The sequence below is a fragment of the Mirounga leonina genome, unplaced genomic scaffold (assembly GCF_011800145.1).
Source record: "Mirounga leonina isolate KUSES-001 unplaced genomic scaffold, KU_Mleo_1.0 Mir_200, whole genome shotgun sequence".
NCBI lineage: Eukaryota > Metazoa > Chordata > Mammalia > Carnivora > Phocidae > Mirounga > Mirounga leonina.
The window spans coordinates 11,506,742-11,522,410 of record NW_023270503.1 but is presented as its reverse complement, the minus strand read 5'-3'; the positions used below and the strand labels follow the sequence as shown (position 1 = coordinate 11,522,410).

The following is a 15,669-nucleotide window of genomic DNA, read 5'->3' as shown; positions in this document are numbered from 1 at the left end:
ACATACCAGAAACTCTTTAAAATCTTGCAAAGCCATTCACACTTCTATAGCAGACGAACATCAAAAAATAATGATTTCATTCAATATCATCCCCGAGTACTACCTATTGTAGTTTACAAATAAAATAAAAATTCTAGACTGAGGGGCATCTGGGTGGCTTAGTCGGTTAAGTGTTTGCCTTCAGCTCAGGTCATGATCCCAGGGTCCTGGGATCGAGTCCCACATTGGACTCCCTGCTCAGCGGGGAATCTGCTTCTCTCTCTCCCTCTGCTGTTCCCCCTGCTCGTGTTCTATCCTTCTCTCTCAAATAAATAATAAATAAAATCTTTAAAAAACAAATTCTAGACTGAAATGTTTGCTATTTCCAAGTCACACACACATACACACACACACATAGGAAAGCTTTCAATGAAACCTGCATTTTACTGATAAAAGATGTTTTTTCTTTACTAGTTATTAAGCTGGATGGTACTACCCCTGTACGATATGGACTACGACTGAATATGGATGAAAAGTACACGGGATTAAAAAAACAGCTGAGCGATCTCTGTGGGCTTAAATCAGAACAAATCCTTCTTGCAGAAGTACATGGTTCCAACATAAAGGTAATATTAACTATTCTTTCTAAGAAACCCTTGATTCCATCCTTCAAAGATCACAGTTTTCTCGGGGCGCCTGGATGGCTCAGTCGATTGAGTGGCTGACTCTTGATTTCAGCTCAGGTCATGATCTCGGGGTCCTGGGATCAAGCTGTGCATCCACCTCCATGCTCAGCGGGGAGTCTGCTTCTCCCTCTATTCTTCCCCCCGCTCTCTCTCTCAGATAAATAAAATAAATCTTTTAAATAAAAAAAAATCACAGTTTTATCAATTAATGACTGAAGGAGATATTAATAACAGCAAAAACTGAACAAAAAAATGTCTCAAGTTTCCCATCCCAGAAACTTTAAAAAGGGTTATCTGCCAGCATAAAGAAGTAATAATGATAGTGGCATTTTTAAAGAAGGGAAGTATATAAGTCCAGTGCTATCTATATGGAGTAATCTAGCTGTGTCACTACAGTATAGAATTCCGCCATTGACTACTGCTGCTACACTTTACAGCTCTTCTATATTACCACACTCACTAGAAGTCTTCCTAGGTTAAAATTTTATACATATTTATAAATGTGTGCTTTTACTGTTTCTTTATGAATATATACACCTGGCCTTTCAATACTCTTAAGAAGTTAGAGAGCAAAGACAAATTGACATAAGTCACTTCTTCCTGCATACCAGCTACAAAAATAAGCAATTTAACAAATATATTGCCTAAAACTAATATTACACCATATGTTAACTAACTAGAATTTAAATAAAAACTTGAAACAAAAAAATAAATATAGGTGGGGTGGGATGGGGTAACTGGGTATTGGGCATTAAGGAGGGCAAGTGATGTAATGAGCACTGGATGAATAACTGAACTGTACATCTGAAACTAATGATACACTAATTGAATTTATTTTATTTTTTTTATTAAAGATCTTATTTATTTGACAGAGACAGCGAGAGAGGGAACACAAGCAGGGGGAGTGAGAGAGGGAGAAGCAGGCTTCCCGCTGAGCAGGGAGCCCGATGCGGTGCTCAATCCCAGGACCCTGGGAACATGACCTGAGCCGAAGGCAGATGCTTAACGACTGAGCCACCCAGGTGCCCCCACTAATTGAATTTAAATAAAATAAGTTCAAAAAAAATTCTAATAAAATAATAAATATGTTACCTACCCTGAATTGAGCTCATACCATTGGCATTATTAATATTTATCTTTGGGTATGAAACTCACCTAATTGATGTTTTTCTCTTGTGTAAAGCAAAGGTAAGAACTCTCTGAGGTTGGGGTTTAGATGCTTGAAATGAGGGACAAAACTTAAGGAGCCAGTTATACACAATATACTTCTTTCCTATGGGAAGGGATAACGGTTTTGTCAGTAAGGTTAGTTTTCAGTCAGTTTATCAAGCTTTCATCTTTTAGTTGTTTGAGAAAAATTAGTCATCTTGTTTGTTTTATTGGTGAAAGCATCTAAGACATTAACTTGTATGTATCAGAGAGATGATTTTCCATTTTATCTGAAGCATTTCCCCCTTCTCATCTTACCTCTTTTTCTGTAGAATTTCCCTCAGGACAACCAAAAAGTACGACTTTCAGTAAGTGGATTTTTGTGTGCATTTGAAATCCCCATTCCTGGATCTCCAATTTCAGCTTCTAGTCCAATACAGACAGGTAAGGTAGAACTAGAGCTCCTTCTTGTGATTTTAGCTTTAAATACTGGGTTTATATTTGTTTGGGCTAAGGATATTTGGGCAAAAGAATTTTGGAGCCTGATGGAAACCTTGGTGATCATTTGGCTCAAATTCCTCATTTTTTAGACAAGGAGCCTAAAATTCAGGCAATGTAAGTGACGATGTAGATGCTTAACTAAATCTGCCCCTGGAATTCAGATCTCTTAATTCTTTTTATCTGACACTAACATGGCAACAGGTGGCATAAGAGATATATACTGTCAGAAAACAAAATAATAAACGCAACTAAGAAATACTCTCTTTAGGGTTGGGGTGGGGAATAAAAACAAAAGAAGAATTACTGTTTATCAATATTGCATGTGATTTGATATGGTTATCTGAGTCTTTTTGACCGTATAGTATTGTTTGTCTATCATATAACTTTTTGCATCCAATAGAATATCCATTAGTTACATGGAGTGTTGAGCACTGTTGAGACTGAAAAAATTGCGTTTTTAATTTAAATTTAAAAAGTATCTTTCATCATCATTTGTAACAAATATATTAACTTTGGTTGGGGGGTTGTTGCTAATGGGGAAGGCTTTGCAGTTGTGGAGACCTAGGGTATATGGGAAATCTGTGTAAAGTTAAAAAAAAAAGGCAACATGTAGCTAGAGACTACTGTATTCAACTAAACATTTTTAAGAGAATGGAGAAATGAATTTGTAGAGAGGGAAAAGAAAACTGCGTGCAACAATATGGTGCTGATAAAGGTTCTTACAAAAATTTTACTTATACTTTTCAGGAAACTTTCCAGCAATTACTCTGCTTTGTCATTTAGTCTTAAGTGTGAGTTATAGAAGTAAAATCTGAAATTAAAATCTTCTAATCAATCTAGAATTATTATTTGAACTATGATTTCTCCCTGTCCTTTGCTGAAAGAGACTGTACTACAGTGGTCTGAGTCCCCACATTATTTGAGAAAAGAGCAAAGATGAAGGCACCACAAGCTTATGATGCTATACTTATCTTTGAATTTGTAGATTTCTCCTCTTCCCCATCTACAAATGGAATGTTCACTCTATCCACCAATGGGGACTTGCCCCGACCAATATTCATACCCAATGGAATGCCAAACACTGTTGTGCCATGTGGAACTGAGAAAAACTTCACAAATGGAATGGTGAATGGTCATATGCCATCTCTTCCTGACAATTCCTTTACAGGCTACATCATTGCAGTCCACCGAAAAATGGTTAGTTTAATGTTAAGCAAGTTACTTCCGGTCTTGCCAGTGTCATTTGTGAAACATAGCCACTTTCTGTCTTTGAAGCATCTTCATTTTGTTCACTTTCAATATATTATGTATGATAGTGTAAGTGATCAGAGCCGGGATTTGGTATCACACATGCTGGCCTATGTATGAAATGACATTCCTCACTCATATTAAACAGCAACAGTATAGCTGGTACATCTGAATACTACTTTCTTTTATTTTTTATTTTTTTAAAGATTTTATTTATTTATTTGACAGAGCTAGAGAGCACAAGCAGGGGGAACAGTAGAGGGAGAGGGAGAAGCAGGCTCCTCACCAAGCAGGGAGCCTGATGCGGGGCTCGATCCCAGGACCCTGGGATCATGACCTGAGCTGAAGGCAGACGTTTAACCATCTGAGCCACCCAGGCACCCAGAATACTACTTTCTTTTAAAAGTTTGTGTCTCCTATGTTCATGTAGACATGTACATCTTCTCTGCCATTAAGTGTGGATACCTTTGGAGATTGGTTTGGTTGGTTGGAGAGAAACAAGAATGTTCTTGGGTAAAACAAGTTGTCTCATAGGACTGCTATAAAAAAGTAGCACAAATTTGGTGGATTAAAACAGTAGAAATTTATTCTTTCATACATATTTCTAAAGGCTGGAAGTCTAAAATCAAGACATCTGAAATCAACAGGGCCGTGCTCCCTCCAAAGGCTTTAGAGGAGAATCCTTCCTTGCCTCTTCCAGCTTCCATAGGCATTTCTTAGCTGGTAACTCCAGTCTCTGCCTCCTTCTTTGCATGGTCTTCTTCTCCCTTTGCTTTTTACTAATAATTTACTGATAAGAGCACTTGTCATTAGATGTAGGGGCCATGCAGATAATCCAGGATATCTCAACCTCAAGATCCTCTACTTAATTACATCTGCAAAAACGATTTTGCCAAATAAAGTCACATTCACAAGTTCTGGGGGTTAGGATGTGGACATATCTTTCGGGGAGCCACCATTCAATCCACTACAGATATCGTTTGTCATAGTAGGAAAAAAATTAAGTACCTAGAAATAAACTACAACAGATATATAAGGCATCTATATGGAAAACAATAAAATATTGACAAAAATTAAAGAAGACTCAAATATTTGAAGGATTAGACCATGTTCATGGATTAGAAGACCCAATATTTCAAAGATATCAGTTCTCCACAAACTGATCTACAGATTCAATGCACAATCCTGATGAAAATGCTTACTCTGGGGCGCCTGGGTGGCTCAGTTGGTTAAGCGACTGCCTTCGCCTCAGGTCATGATCCTGGAGTCCCGGGATCGAGTCCCGCATCGGGCTCCCTGCTCGGCAGGGAGTCTGCTTCTCCCTCTGACCCTCCTCCCTCTTATGCTCTCTGTCTCTCATTCTCTCTCTCTCAAATAAATAAATAAAATCTTTTTAAAAAAAAAAAGAAAGAAAATGCTTACTCTGTGTGTGGATGATTGTGTATGTATAACTTGATAAGCTGATTCTAAAATGGAAGTACAGGGGTGCCTGGTTGGCTCAGTCGGTAGAGCACGCAACTCTTGTTCTTGGGGTCTTGAGTTTAAGCCCCATGTTGGGTGTAGAGCTTACTTAAAAAGTAAAAAAAAAAAAGTGGAAGTACAAAGCACCAAAATAACCAAGACACTGTTGAAGAAGAACAAAACACGAGGAATTGAGCTACCAGATATTACAATTTTATAACACTACAGTACTTAAGACATTGTGATGTTGGTGTGAAAAAAGACAAGTAGACCAGTGGATTAGAATAGAGGGCCCAGAAACAGGTTCATAAATGCATAAACACTTGATTTATGACAAAGATGGCATTGCAGATCAGTGAGAGAAAGACCATTTTCTCAGTAAATGGTGCTGAGATAATTGGATAGCCATATGAAACTTGGCATCTCCCTCTCTCATCACACAGTGTTCAATTCCAGGTGGACTATAGAATAAATGTGAAAGCAAAACAATAAAACAACCCCCAGAAGATGATAAAGGTGAATAACATTCGTGACCTTGACGTAGGGAAAGACTGCTTAAATTGGACACAAAAAGCACTAACCATAAAGGAAAAGATTAATAAATTGGATATCATTAAAATTAAGAACTTTAGTTCCATCAAAAGACACCATTAAGGGGCACCTGGGTGGCTCAGTCAGTTAAGCGGCTGCCTTCGGCTCAGGTCATGATTCCAGGGTCCTGGGATCGAGCCCCATGTTGGGCTCCCTGCTCAGCGGGGAGTCTGCTTCTCCCTCTGCCTCTGCCTCTCCCCCTGCTTGTGCTCGCTCTCTGTAAAATAAAGAAATTAAAAAAATCTTTTTTTTTTTTTTAAAGATTTATCTATTTATTTGAGAGAGCGAGAATGAGAGAGAGTACATGAGAGGAGGGAGGGTCAGAGGGAGAAGCAGGCTCCTCACTGAGCAGGGAGCCCGATGCGGGACTCGATCCCGGGACTCCAGGATCATGACCTGAGCTGAAGGCAGTTGCCCAACCAACTGAGCCACCCAGGCTCCCAGAAATAAAAAAATCTTAAAAGAAAAAAAAAAAGACACCATTAAGAGAGTAGAAAGGCAAGCCTTGGAATAGAAGATGTTTGCAACATCTATAACCGCCAAAGGGTTCAATCCAGAAAATACAGAGGACTCATGTAAATCATTAAGAAAAAAACGTAAAAAATGGTTGATACTTAAACAGGCACTTCACAGAAAAGATATCCAAATAGCCAGTAACCATATGAAAAAGTGATCAGCCACACTACTAACCAGGGAAATGCAAATTAAAGTCACATTGCCATATCACTGCACACTCACCAGAAGAGCTAAGATTAAACAGATTGACAGTGTTGATAAGGATATTTGAGCAACAGGGATTCTCATACACTGTTAATAAGAGTATAAATTAATATAGCTCGTTTAGAAAATAGTTATCTAGTTAAAGATAATTATCCTTTTTAAGCACCTAAAAAGAGACCTATGTGTACCAGGAGTGTAGAAGAATATTTGTTCAGATAACAGCATTATCTATAACCCAAAGCTGAAAACCAAAAAATGAAAACATTAAATGCCCATTAGTTGGGGCACCTAGGTGTCTCAGTTGGATAAGCGTTGGATTCTTGATTTCAGGTCAGGTCATGATCTCAGGGTCGTGAGATTGAGCCCCGCATCAGGCTCCGTGCTCAGTGGAGAGTCTGCTTGAGATTCTTCCCTCTTCTGCCCCTCACCCCACTCGCCCTTGCTCGGTCTTGCTCTCTCTCTAAAATAAATAAATCTTTAAAAAAATAAATGTCCATTAATAGAAGGGACAACAAGTTGAGACATATTCATAGAATATTATACAGCAATGAAAATGAATGGACTTAGAGTTATATTCAACATAAATGAATCTCAAACATAATATTGTGGAAAAGAAGCCAGACACAAAAATATAAGTTTTATTATTTTTTTTAGAAACTTTAAAGTTTTTAGAAACTTTAGAAACAGGGAAAATGAAATTGTTTTTTATGCACAGTCTACAAAATTATACAAAGCAAGGAAGTAACTACCATAAAATTCAGAAAAACTGTTAACTTTCTTTTTAATTTTTATTTACTTATTTGTTTATTTAGAGAAAGTACATGAGCAGGGCAGGGGGGGATAGAGGGAGAAGGAGAAAGAATCCCAAGCAGGCTCCACACCCAGCACGGAGCCCAACATGGGGCTCGATCTCTCGACCCTGTGACCATTACCTGAGCCAAAATCAAGAGTCAGACACTTAACCAACTGAGCCACGGAGGTGCCCCAAAACTGTAAACTTTAGAAGGAAGGAAGAATTTGTGATTGGGAGGAAGCATAGGGAGGCTTTTGGAGTGCTGGCTGTATTCTGTCTTGACCTTTGTTTTCTGATAATTCTTTAAAATGTACTTTTCTCCCCCTTTGAGTTAATAACTCTTGACTTAAAGTGAGTTTCTGATCATATGGATAACATTCTGTGGACCATGTTCTAGACAGGATTGTATGAGTAGACAGAGAATTAAGGGATCCATTTGTGACTTGGAATTGTCTTTAAGCACGGCTCCAACTGGTCCCATCAGCTAAAATAATTGATCCATGCATTTCTCTGTCTTTTTTTACCAAGTGTTATCACATCATAAATTAAGAACTCTGATGTACTTTTTTTTGTTCTTGGAAAACAGCTCTCTTCAGTTATCATGTATATGTTATATATTTGCATGGTAAGTGCTGAAGCATTATGTACAGGTTTTCATAATTATTGGACCATAAAGCCACATTGTCAGCTCTTAATTTTCACCTTTTAACTAGTTCCCTGTTTCCAGTTTCCTTCATGATCTAGGCAGCTGCTTTGGGAATGCCTAAATTTGATTTTACCATCTGTCTGTCTCAAGTCAGGTTCCTTTTCCCATCATTTCTGTGAAAGGCAACATAAGGGCAAGTCAATTTAAAAGAAAAAAAGTGGTTTACATGGGCTAGAGAAGTCAGAGTGAAAACCACAGTTTCACAGTGTAACCTAGTAAAGAAATTGAGCAAGTTCTTTGCACAGTCAGGTCAAGTGAGTTTTTTCAGCTGAGAGGAAAAGTTGTTAGGAGAGAGCAAAGGGAGAATTCCTGGTTTAGGAAGTGGGAGTATTATCCCTATGGAACTGAGCAGACTGTCCCCACGGTACTGGAGAAGTTACCTTCAAGAGGATGAAAATTTTGTGTGGGTTTAGAAAATAGATACACTGAGGAGAGTAGAGGAAAGAGATCATTGCTTAGATCTCACTTAGTCTCATTTATTTAGTAAAATAAGTCATCTGCTTAGAGTTGGAGTGGAAGAATAGTAGAAGATTAAGTAGAGAAAAACTAATCTACGTTTTTAGATTTTTTTTTTTTACGTTTTTAGATTTTTAAAAAACAGTTCTGAATTTAAAATAGTTCTGAATTCTATACACATTTCTGTGAGGTTTTTTTTTTTTTAGATTTTATTTATTTGAGAGAGAGCTCACAAGCAGGGGGGAGGGACAGAGGGAGATGGAGAAGCAGGATCCCTGCTGAGCAGGGAGCCTTATGTGGGGTTCTATCCCAGGACCCTGGGATCATGACCTGAGCCAAAGGCAGATGCTCAACTGACTGAGCCATCTAGGCACCCCAATTTCTCTGAGTCTTGTAAGAACATCAACACATGAAATGGGGTCTTAGAATCATGTATTTAACTAAGCTTAAATAAATAACGGCAAGGGGTGCCTGGCTGGCTCAGTTAGTGGAGCGTGTGACTCTTGATCTCGGGGTTGTAAGTTTGAGCCCCACGTTGGATGTAGAGATTACGTAAAAATAAAATCTTTTAGGGGCACCTGGGTTGCTCAGTTGATTAAGTGGCTGCCTTTGGCTCAGGTCATGATCCCAGAGTCCTGAGATTGAGTCCTGCATCGGGCTCCCTGCTCAGCGGGGAGCTTTCTTCTCCCTCTCCTTCTGCCTGCCGCTGTGCATGTTTGTGTGCTCTCTCGCTCTCTGTCAAATAAATAAATAAAATCTTTTAAAAAATAAAATCTTTTTAAAATTTTTAATTAAAAAATGAATAATGGCAAGATAAAATGCTTGAGAATCTGAAGTAAGTCTTTTCACCTAGAAACCAGATAACCCTTAGTGAGTTTTTAAGTTGTTGATTTAGCTTCTCTAACTACTACACAGAGACCAAACTTAAAGAATTAAATGTCCCAAGCGCTTGGCAGCTTTTTTGAGTAATCCTGAACTCCAGCCAACCTTTCTATTACATTAAACTTTTGTTTTATTTATTTATTTTTAAAGATTTTATTTATTTGACAGAGCACAAGCGGGGGGAGTGGCAGGCAGAGGCAGAGGGGAGAAGCAGGCTCCCCGCAGAGCAGGGGGAGCCCGATGTGGGACTTGATCCCAGGACCCCGGGATCATGACCTGAGCCGAAGGCAGTCGCTTAACCAAGTGAGCCACCCAGGCACCCCTAAACTTTTGTTTTATTAAGCAGCCATTTCCAAGCTACTTCTGTGCAGTATCTCTATATTAAGGAATATCATAAAAATCTCCTTAACATACAAAAATCAAATATTTTTAAAGTGTACCTTATTTTTATTCTATCATGTAATTAAAAAACAAAAAAGACTAACGTCACTCAGCTACTTTTAGGAAGATGCATAAGTGTTTACAGCATTAAATGACTGGGTTTTGTACCTTTCCAAAAGTTCGAGAATTATGCTCTAACAGCAGCTATCAGCGCCTTATTAGAAAATCGCATTTTGAGGGAGTTTTGGTTTACTGGCATACTTTCCAGAGAAAGGATTTTAATTGCTTTTAAAAGCCTTGAGCTATGAAACTATTACTAGTTTTTACATATGATTCAGTGTGTGTGAGAAATATTTATCAGAGAAAACTAGTTTGAAAATATTAAATGCTGAAAACCTGTGTTTGATAGACAGCAGCTCTGAAGCTGGCAATACCTCAACCTTTCAGTGACTCCACTTTAAATAATCATTCTCTTCATATGAGTGGAAGATGGTTCTATCAATAAATGGAGGTGTGGTAGTGACTAATTTGAAAATGTTAACCATGTCTGTTATTGGCCGTCTTAGAAGAATGAAAGGGAGGAATCAAAGGCCTGTCTTCTCAGTCCTCTCGTCTCTTGTTTGTATATACAGATGAGGACAGAACTGTATTTCCTTTCATCTCAGAAGAATCGCCCCAGCCTCTTTGGAATGCCACTGATTGTTCCATGTACTGTGCATACCCGGAAGAAGGACTTGTATGATGCGGTTTGGATTCAAGTGTCTCGATTAGCCAGCCCACTCCCACCTCAGGAAGCCAGTAACCATGCTCAAGATTGGTGAGTTTAGGGGATCAGCCTAGACCTGTGGTTTCCAAACTCAAGAAGAAGAAGAATTTCTATGAATTTTGTGTGATACATAGGATACATTCCATGTTAGGTTAATCACTTGTTTAAGAACCATCCAGGGGCGCCTGGGTGGCTCAGTCGTTAAGCGTCTGCCTTCGGCTAGGGTCATGATCCCAGAGTCCTGGGATCGAGCCCCACATCAGGCTCCCTGCTCTACAGGAGGCCTGCTTCTCCCTCTCCCACTCCCCCTGCTTGTGTTCCCTCTCTCGCTGTGTCTCTCTCTGTCAAATAAATAAAATCTTTAGGGAAAAAAAAAAAAAAAGAACCATCCAGAGAGGATATAATTCAACCATTTGGTTTCATCTTTTGAGTAGGAGAGACTGACTATACAGCCTCCTTTTATCACCTAGACATTCTAGTGTCTAATAAGCCTTTCATTCTCTAATCTCTTACCTAAAATCCCTCCTGCTAATGCTTTAAATCCTTCAGGTAATATCCTTGACTTGTTATTGCAAAACTAGAGAGTATGAATTCACCAGGAAATTTGTATCCTCTCAACCCTCTGAAATTCAGGATGGGAACAATAGTGTGCATTTCTATACATGAACTCTAAAAAATTCCCATGCCATAACAAATGATTCAGTTGGATTATTTCCATACCATGTCAGTTTAACACAGAATAATTTCATAAGTCTAGGTAAAGAAAATAAATGTCTTCTGTTTTCTTTCCATTCCTCCTACCAGTGTTCTGTTGGATTAGTAAATGTGTTTATTTCTAATAATTGTTAGGATCATGATGCCTTATTTATATCTGAACTGAATTGCAGTTTATTATCTTGTTGTCGTGGTGCAAGTGAGAGTTCAGCTTCTATGTTAACTGAATAGAAGTTTTCTTTGCTGGTAGGTTATGTTATGGGTTTTTTTGATGCCAACGATAAGGCTTGAGGATAAATCTTAAAGGAAAACTGCAAGTAATAGATAAGCAATTTAGTTGAGGAATGTTGTGTTTAGTAAAAATGACAGTAAGGCAGGATTAAATTTGAAGGAAAGTTAGACTGAATTGAAGGACTTCCAAATGAGGACTTTTCCCAGGGCTTGCTAATGAATTGGATATGGAGTATGAGGGAAAGAGGAATCCAAGCTTGGTTTTCAGCCTGAGCAATTGTTTATGAATGGTGTTAACATTTAATGAAATGAGAAAAACTGAGGAAGGAGTAGGTTTGGGCAAGAGATGACAGGAATCAAGTTAAATTCAAGATGTAGGTTATATTTTCAAGTGGGAAATAGACTGAAGCGTCCTTTGCTGGAGATAGAAACATAGGTGTCATCAGCAAATAGTTGGTATTTAAAGCTCTGAGACTAGATGATATCATTTAGAGAATAAGAGTTAGATAGAGAAGATACCCACAGTCTAATTCCTGATCCATTCCAACGTTTAGAGGTTGAAAAATGACAACAAGAGAGATTGAGAAGGAGCAGCCAGTGGGAACTGACCACTGGACTTGATAAAATGACAGTCTTTGTGACCTTTGCAAAAGCTGTTTTAGTGGAGTGGTGTAGATGAAGGCATGGAGGTTAGAGAAAGTGCTTCTACAGGCAATAAAAAAAATAATAAAAGTTGATCTTTTAGGAATAACACACTGAAATATTTATGAATGAAAATGGTAAAATGCCTCCAATTTCCTTCAAAATAATTAGTGGGTCACAATAGCCAAGAGGCTAATAACCCAAATGTTCATCAACAGACAAATGGATAAACAATATGTGGTATATCCATACAATGGAGGATTCATTAACCATAAAAAGGAATGAAGTTCCAATACCCACTATAACATAGATGAACCTCAAAAACATTATACTAAGTGAAATAAGCCAGACACAAAAGGACAAATACTGTGTGCTTTCACTTTTATAAGATATCTCAAGTAGGCAATTCATAGACAGAAAGTAGATTAGGGGTTACCAGGGTTTGGGAGGAGAGGTGTAGGGGAATTATTATTGCTTGATCGGTACAGAGTTTCTGTTCGGGAAAATGAAAAATTTCTGGAGATGGATGGTGGTGATAGTTGCACAGCATTGTGAATGTACTTAATGCCACTGAATTGTATACTTAAAAATGGTTAAATGGTAAATTTTATGTATATTTTACCATAGTTTTTTTTTTTTTTTTAATGGAATAAAAGAACCCAGGGGAGCTGGGTATAAGGGTATAGATGAAATAGACGTGGCCAAGGATTGATGACTGTTATAGCTGGGTGACAAATACATGGGGGTTCATTGTACAGTTCTCTATTTTTGTGAGTGTTAATGTCAATAAATTTGAGTGTTTACATTAGATGGACAAATTCCTGGAATTGAGGATCTATATAAAAGACTATTTTGAGAGAGTGGACAAGGAGGAAAATGAGGATTTGAGGGCAGTGACTAGAAATTTCTCTTTGGTCTTGGGGGCCTGGGTAGCTCAGTTGGTTAAGTGTCTGCCTTTGGCTCAGGTCATGATTCCAGGGTCCTGGGATCGAGCCCCCACATCAAGCTGTCTGCTCAGCAGGGAGTCTGCTTCTCCCTCTTCCTCTGCCCCTGCTCTCTCTTGCTCTTGCTTTCATGCATGCTCTCTCTAATAAATAAAATCTATTTTTTAAGAAGTAAATAAATTTCTCTTTGGTCAAATAATTGTTAAAGTAGTGATACTTGAATAAGTGATTTAAAAGGATAGGAGATGGTTGTTGCAAAGTAGGATATTTGGAACTGAGATTTTTGGAGGTGGTAAAGTCTTTATCATGGTTTCATTACCTTCAGCAACCATGTAATAGCCACTGCCAATTGCTGGGATCGAGCCCCACATCGGGCTGCCTGCTCTGCGGGAAGCCTGCTTCTCCCTCTCCTACTCCCCCTGCTTGTGTTCCCTCTCTCTCTGTCTCTCTCTCTATGTCAAATGGATAAATAAATCTTAAAAAAAAATAAAAACGTTATGTACCTTATAGCTTTGAGTAGTTAAAGCAGGGAAAAGGGGTAACTGTCATGTATCACATCAGGATTCTGATTAAAGGAAACTTCTAAATATATAGTTAGGCGACTCTTCTGAAAAACCGTTATGACCTTTCAGCCTTCTGTGTTGTGTCAATGTTCTTGTCATAGAAAGGTCTAATTACTTGTTTAATGTGAATTAAATCTTATGATAGAATTAGGACTGAAGGATAATTGGTATTTGATTTCATGATTTGCTTATCTTATAAAATTTGCGTGGACCACATGGACTCTCTTAGAGACATCTGGCAGTCTAGTCTGTCTACCCTTCTGTATGCAAGGATACAACATGGGAGCCCTGAGTGTGTTTGGTACAGGGCTGCCTGCTGCTTATGGGTTAAGATAACCAGCACCGAACCATCACCATGGGCATACTGCTATGACAGATGTCCCTGCCTTGGGTTACTTCAAGAGAAAATGAAAAGGAGTTGAGACCTCAAATCAGAAATGTTTTTTTATACTCTTTGGTTTATGTTCTGTTTCAGTGATGACAGTATGGGCTATCAATATCCCTTCACTCTACGAGTTGTGCAGAAAGATGGAAACTCCTGTGCTTGGTGCCCATGGTATAGGTAAAGTGATCTTCTGCAAAAGAAAAATTTTAGGAGAATTGCAACTTCAGATATTATACCTTTTTCATAAGGTTTCCAGTTTTTAGAAGTAATATTGAATATGGGGCACCTGGGTGGCTCAGTCGTTAAGTGTCTGCTTTCAGCTCAGGTCATGATCCCAGGGTCCTGGGATCGAGCCCCACATCGGGCTCCCTGCTCGGCGGGAAGCCTGCTTCTCCCTCTCCCACTCCCCCTGCTTGTGTTCCCTCTCTCGCTGTGTTTCTCTCTGTCAAATAATTAAATAAAATCTTTAAAAAAAAAAGTAATATTGAATAATGAGAAGCTTAGAATAAACTTAGGAATTATTGATTCATCTTTTCCTTATTATGAGGTCTATAGCTTAGTTTTGCTCTTGAGCCTTAGGTGGTTCTATAAACTGTATGATACTCATCAAATTCATAGTTTATGATCAACATTTATTATTTTATACTTTCTGCTCCTTAAATATATAAATCAAGTTAGCAGTTCTGAGTCCAGTAAAACATAGTTTTACTTACTAGACTTTCCTGGAAGTCTATTTTTTATATTTAGAAGAATTACGGAGACTGATTGGTCATTACTGTTACACCTTGGAAAATACCTGAGTACTGAAGTCAGCCTTCAGAGAACTGTAATAGATGTAGCAAACAGAATCTAAATAGGCACTGAAACCATGGCCTTGTCATGGTCCCTCCCCTCCCATAAAATTTTATGTGCATTTATTTAATGTATCACTTTACAAACAAGGAAATAGGCATTGTTATATCAGATGAGTTATCCTACCTCAGAGCATTAAATAACTAAATTTAGAATTTTCTTACCTGTGTATTATCTCAAATGTCCAATTTCCATGTCATTTACTTGCCATAAAGTCCACATACTCATGTGGATTAAAAATGGCTGTCAAGTGCTTTGAAAAAACAGAGACTTGAGAAGTGATAGGCATGCTTCCCTGAAATAATAATAATTACTAATATATATTCATGCATTGATGAGTCTTAAGTTAGAGGCCCATGACAGACTGTGAACCCAAGAAAGAAAGTAGAGAAGTAGAAAGGGAGAATATATCTGATAAAGAAAATTTGGATTCTTTCATAATTACTCCATCCTTCAGTAGATCATTCCCCCCCCCCTTTAGATTTTGCAGAGGCTGTAAAATTGATTGTGGGGAAGACCGAGCTTTCATCGGAAATGCCTATATTGCTGTGGATTGGGACCCCACAGCTCTTCACCTCCGCTATCAAACATCACAGGAAAGGGTAAGTACTCAAGGCCACCATAAGATGGTGATTTTTATTTGTAAACATTTTCCCAGTTTAATCGTATTGTGCCATTTCTGTTTTAGATGATCTAAGTCATCAATCAGAAAAATATTCATTGGTATTCTCTATGGCACTTAATATATTGGCATGATTACATGGATGTTTCAGTTTTCCCACTTCTAGAGTTAATTGTATTGGGGCATTATATTTCAAAAATACTAATAATAAGTAAATCTTGAAACTCTGGGTATATTTAAGATGTTATATTGTTTGGCCATCACATACCAAGCAATAAATATCTCTCTGCCTGTTTATTAATTATTATTGGAGCTGCAGCATTTGATAACCACTGTTACTTAACTCAAAGGCATCCCAGGGCTATAGGTTCTTAATGGGCATAGTGATCAGAAAAAC

At 38.2% G+C, this 15,669-nt stretch overlaps 1 protein-coding gene across 3 annotated transcripts in view; it reads left to right on the top strand.

Annotated features, from left to right (window-relative positions):
- The window catches only part of USP32 (ubiquitin specific peptidase 32), a 216,770-nt gene that overhangs the window by 189,341 nt on the left and 11,760 nt on the right, over positions 1–15,669 (top strand). For all 3 annotated transcript variants that reach the window (XM_035026665.1, XM_035026664.1, XM_035026666.1), the window contains 6 exons: positions 454–605; positions 2,147–2,258; positions 3,301–3,512; positions 10,186–10,370; positions 13,889–13,975; positions 15,132–15,252. In XM_035026665.1, the coding sequence (XP_034882556.1) occupies positions 454–605; positions 2,147–2,258; positions 3,301–3,512; positions 10,186–10,370; positions 13,889–13,975; positions 15,132–15,252 (869 nt within the window). The remainder of the gene's footprint in view (positions 1–453; positions 606–2,146; positions 2,259–3,300; positions 3,513–10,185; positions 10,371–13,888; positions 13,976–15,131; positions 15,253–15,669) is intronic.